At 36.4% G+C, this 6,018-nt stretch overlaps 1 protein-coding gene across 1 annotated transcript; it reads left to right on the forward strand.

The window, feature by feature from the left end:
- Positions 1-614: 614 nt before the first annotated feature.
- Positions 615-5,147, forward strand: LOC306990800 (leukotriene B4 receptor 1). Its single transcript, XM_079598069.1, has 2 exons — positions 615-1,049; positions 3,692-5,147. Exons 1-2 carry the CDS (start codon positions 645-647, stop codon positions 4,199-4,201), a joined length of 915 nt encoding a protein of 304 aa, XP_079454195.1. The 5' UTR covers positions 615-644; the 3' UTR covers positions 4,202-5,147.
- Positions 5,148-6,018: the final 871 nt, after the last annotated feature.

Here is a 6,018-nt window from a genome sequence, read left to right on the forward strand (position 1 = left end):
AGATTTGCCTTTTGGTTGCTTAGGTATTCTTTGTGGTTCTGAGTGTCACTATATGAGTTAGGTATTTTGGACCTTTTTTTCTCAGTCTTGGTGATATTCTGGTCTCTATAAATGACGTGAGGCCATCCTACAATGTAAATCTAAGAGATGTGTTGGCTGTTTTATTATTTGGCTGGCAACATGATTTAATGTATGATCAGCATACAACCTACCAAGACTCGTCACCATTTAATCACAAATTATAACTGTTTCCAAAAAAAAAGGAAAATAAAAAAAGAACCTTAAAATATCTGGGTTGATCTGAGAACTGGTAAATCTGGTATGTGAAGAATGAAGATGTGCTTTAAGTGGTTTAAATTCATATCAATAAATTTATATTTTATGTGCCATGCACCTTATAATATGTATTACAAAAAACATTATCAACAGAGATGATAAAGTGTTTTTAATTTTAGCAAACATGTTTCGAGAATTATTTGATAGAAGCGAACCAGACATCTGAGATTCTGATGTCGAATGTCAAAAAAAAAAAAAAAAAAATTCATGAGAGCTCTGTGGGTGTGTTTGTCAGCAAGAGGAAATAAGTTACAAGTGTAGTGATCTGTAAGGAGATTGTCTTAACACATCACTATTGCATCTGTGTCATGCAGAACCACAGCTTTAACTCCACCAGCTGGACAACAGCAAACCTGGTCAGCAGTGGCCTGATGGGTCTCTGCTTCATGGTTGGAGTTCCTGGTAATATTGCGGTAATACTTTTCATAGTTCGGCATTTAAAAAAGGACAATTTTACAGTTCATCTGATGCTGAATCTGGCAGCTGCGGACATCTTGTGTTTGATAACCCTGCCTGTGTGGATTTACAGTGAACTAAACAGCATTGACCAATCAACCTGCAAGCTTTTCACAGCACTCGTCTACTGCAGTATGTACTCAAGTGTGATAACAGTAACTATGCTGAGTTTATATCGTTGTTTACGGATTCGGCATCCACAGTTGTGGTCCAGAATGAGCAGAAGAAGAGAGAGAGCGCTGATGTTCTGTGGCTGGGCTCTATGGAGCTTATATTATGACAAAATGATTTGAATTTGAATTGTGTAAATCTGAATTATTTGCAAGTGTAATCTAACAAAATTGAATTTTAGGTGGTAGTTTAAATAGTTCTGAATTTGAATTTTTTTAAACGAATATTGAACATGTGAAATTTAACAAATTGAAATGTTTTTATGGCTGAATTTTATAGACATGTATTTTCAAACAGTAATATTCAGTTTAAAAAAATTCAGATTCAAGTTTTCAAGATGAAGAAATTCAGAACTTCAAATTCAGTTTTCTAAAATTCAATGTCAAAAATTCAAGTTCAAAAATTCAGATCTGACAGAAAGTAGGTCACAGGTCATCCACAGGGAAGAGTAGATGATCTCAGAAAAGTCGAACAGAGCATTTTGGCCAATTGGGGACTGCGGAAGTTTTCCAGCGCGAACGTGGTGGTGGTTCAAGAGGTTGCCACTCTCTGACTCTTGTCATGAATCGCCCGGAGGTCTATTACATGTACGACGCAGTCTAGACCGGACGCGAACGGTGCGACGCGACCCGTGAAATCCCCAACAGCACACGGATTCCCCATCCTATTTCTGACCTAGTCCCAGCTCTTTGCAACAGTCGCTTCAAGCTGTGTTGCGTCGCGCCGCTCGCGTCCTGTCTGTGTAACTGAGGTCTAGTAGACAAGGTGGCGTTCTAATCAATTTTACACAAAATGTAGGCTACTTTAAAACAAACACCAGAGACCGCTTAGACAAATGTCCCACGTGCTGAGAACGCTAGCCTAACATATAAACACAAAATCATTCATGTTTAAGAATCTTAACGTTACCTCCGGGCGATTCATGACAAGAGTGGACATTCTAAAACGCTTACGTGAAAAACACTTAACGTGGCTCACTGTACGAAGACAGTGATATTAAAGGACCAAACTCAGTACAAATCATATTAATAAACCATACTTTGTATAAAAAATCAGATGAGCCCAGAATACCTACGCAACGCGTTTAATTGTGCGTTAAGCATTTCCTTACCATAGAAAACCGTTATAAGAAAACGCTTAACGTGGCTTACTGTACAAAGACAGTGATATAAGGACCGTACACATCATATTAATAAACCATATGTATAAAACATCAGATGAGCCCAGAATATGAACGCAATGCGTTTAATTACGCGTTAAGCATGTTCTTACCATAGAAAACCGTTATAAGAAACGTGGCTTAATAAACCTTAAACCTGATTTGTTATACATGTAGGCCTATGGTTTATTAAGGACCATTTAAGGTTTATTAAGCCACGTTAAGCGTTTTCTTATAACGGTTTTCTATGATTAGAACATGCTTAATTAAATGCGTTGCGTTCATATTCTGGGCTCATCTGATTTTTTATACAAAGTGGTTTATTAATATGATTTGTACTGAGTTTGGTCCTTTAATATCACTGTCTTCATACAGTAAGCAACGTTAAGCGTTTTCATATCGGTTTTCTATTAAGGAATTTCTATTAACGCGTTGCGTTCATATTCTGGGCTCATCTGATTTTTTATACATGGTTTATTATTATGATGCGTAGGCTACTGAGTTTGGTCCTTGTCTTTGTACAGTAAGCCACGTTAAGCGTTTTCTTATCGGTTTTCTATGGTAAGGAAATGCTTAACGCGTTGCGTTCATATTCTGGGCTCATCTGATTTTTTATACATAGCCTAGTATATGGTTTATTAATATGATGTGTACGGTCCTTATATCACTGTCTTCGTACAGTGAGCCACGTTAAGTGTTTTTCACGTAAGCGTTTTAGAATGTCCACTCTTGTCATGAATCGCCCGGAGGTAACGTTAAGATTCTTAAACATGAATGATTTTGTGTTTATATGTTAGGCTAGCGTTCTCAGCACGTGGGACATTTGTCTAAGCGGTCTCTGGTGTTTGTTTTAAAGTAGCCTACATTTTGTGTAAAATTGATTAGAACGCCACCTTGTCTACTAGACCTCAGTTACACAGACAGGACGCGAGCGGCGCGACGCAACACAGCTTGAAGCGACTGTTGCAAAGAGTTGGGACTAGGTCAGAAATAGGATGGGGAATCCGTGTGCTGTTGGGGATTTCACGGGTCGCGTCGCACCGTTCGCGTCCGGTCTAGACTGCGTCGTACATGTAATAGACCTCCGGGCGATTCATGACAAGAGTCAGAGAGTGGCAACCTCTTGAACCACCACCACGTTCGCGCTGGAAAACTTCCGCAGTCCCCAATTGGCCAAAATGCTCTGTTCGACTTTTCTGAGATCATCTACTCTTCCCTGTGGATGACCTGTGACCTACTTTCTGTCAGATCTGAATTTTTGAACTTGAATTTTTGACATTGAATTTTAGAAAACTGAATTTGAAGTTCTGAATTTCTTCATCTTGAAAACTTGAATCTGAATTTTTTTAAACTGAATATTACTGTTTGAAAATACATGTCTATAAAATTCAGCCATAAAAACATTTCAATTTGTTAAATTTCACATGTTCAATATTCGTTTAAAAAAATTCAAATTCAGAACTATTTAAACTACCACCTAAAATTCAATTTTGTTAGATTACACTTGCAAATAATTCAGATTTACACAATTCAAATTCAAATCATTTTGTCATAATATAAGCTCCATAGGCTCTGGCACTGCTTTTCTCTTGTCCTGGTGTTCTTACACAAGAGATCGTTAAACGTGAATCCAAAATGGAGTGTGAAAGAAACCTGGATTCCGACGCTAGACTTGTTGTGGCTGTAATGGAGTCACTTCTTGGATTTTTTCTTCCTTTCTCAGTCATTTTGACTTCATATTATTACTTGCACAAAAAGGCTACACGGGGAGCGTTCAGACACAGATACAGACCAACCAAACTGCTGACCCGAATTGTCGTAATTTTCTTCATTTTTTGGGCTCCACACCACATAATCAAATTAGAAGAAATTTTTGCACAATTTTCAAAATCACAGCCTGTTCTATCTCCTATCAGTGACATTGCTGGATGTCTTACATTCATCAACAGTTGTGTGAATCCATTCCTCTATGCTTTTTCCTCAAAGAGTTTACGTCAACAAAAACCGGAGTCCAAAACTAAAAGCTCACAACACTCACAGGGGGATCATTCAAGAGTTGTGAACAGCTCACTGAACTAGTACAGCCTGACACCTGAATATGGACTAAAGACTTTTTGATTGAAGTACAAATTGGACCATGTAAGCACCTTTTAAAAACGCATTAGAATGAATTTTAGATAGCAGAATAGTACACTGAAGAAGAAGAAATTGGTCTAGGGTTTACTTTGAAACAATTTTCAAAGAAACGGCAAGTAACACTTTGAATCAAACAAGAAATGTTAAAGTAGAAAGACTGAAATAGTAGTTTAATAGAAAATGTATTCCAATAATCTTTGTTTTATTTATAACTGAAATATATATATTTTGTACAGTATAAGCATTACCTTTTGATGAGTTACTTTGTTGCATCTCTATTCGTAAAAGGCCGAATAGAGCCTTTTACGGATAGAGTGATAAACTATTATCACTTCGAACTAGTGCATATATAAAAGCATTGTCTAAACAACACAATCAATGGTTAAAGTTGATAATGTTCAGATGCATGCATTTTTTTGTTATTCCTTTATTTTACATTGAAAAGTATTATAAATGTAAGGTGCTGCTTTAACAAATATAAAATGCATACTGTTTTGTGACAATATATCTGACCTAATCTCAGTTAACACCTTGTTGTGTGAACTGTCTTTTTAGGGAATGGGGAAGCTATGTATTGGAAGCTATGTATGGAAGCTATGTATGTATATGCATTTAGCATATTGTCAGTACAATCTAATGGTAGTGCAGTATAGCTTGCTGTTAGCCAATTGTGCAATAATGTTTGAAAAAGTACCTAAAAAAGCAGCTTTCAAAAGCTGCTGAGCTGTCACAAGTTTAGAAACTTGTCAGCTGAGCACTGAGTTGTAGTTTCTGTATTAGTTATAATCTATTTTTCCATTACATCATGCATTTCTCACAACTCACAAGACAGTGATTAAGACTGATACGGTTTGAGATGAATAAAGGAATTGAACAGTTTTGAACTCTGAACAGTTTTGTTAACTTGGAAATCCATCCTAGTTCTAAATCTAAATAGACAATAGCCAGGAAGAATGGGAAATGGTTTATAAAACAATCCATATAAAGACCATCTCCTGAGGATAGAAAAACACATGAGAAGAAGGGTTTGGGACTACAGCAGGACTCTGGGTGGCCAGGCTTAAATTGCATACTGTGCATTTGTAATACAAGTGGTTTCCACCGCAAATGCAAAATTGATTTTTTTGTTCAAATGAAAGACGAGATATAGATTTGCTTTTTATAATGAAGATTCATCGCTTCACTGGTAAAAGTTACAGACGTCATTCATGAAGTAGGGGAGAGCGGGGCACAACCTAACGCGGTAACACACTTGTTTTAAATACTTCCACACATGCTATAGCATGACAAAACATATTGTATTTAGTTGCAATATCAACACTATTTAGAGAAAAAAATGTGCCAAAATTCAGAAATCTTTGGAAGATATCACTGAACATGTATGTACAGTATAGCTAAATTAAATTTCGTATGTACATTTTTCCATGTTTATTTAAAATTAGACAAATCTGATATTTTAACCTTATATCTGTTATTTAATGCTGATCTAACTAGCAGAAGACACTAGCCGGGTCGTGCAGGTGGGGCATGTAACACTACAATGTGCTCCTATTAGAACAATATTCTATTCTATACTTTTATGAATTCTCTTGAGAAACTGTGAGAAAAAGGTGAATAAAGACTGCGAGTCAATGTTCAAAAATTATTCATTATTATTATGTTTTGAACTATGCTGTATAGCTGTGTTTGTTGTCAATCTCAATTATTAATAACTTGATCAGATACCATTTTAATCTGTCATATGGTCATGTTGCAATGTG

The sequence above is a fragment of the Phoxinus phoxinus genome (genome assembly GCF_949152265.1).
Source record: "Phoxinus phoxinus genome assembly, chromosome: 2".
Classification (NCBI taxonomy): Eukaryota; Metazoa; Chordata; class Actinopteri; order Cypriniformes; family Leuciscidae; genus Phoxinus; species Phoxinus phoxinus.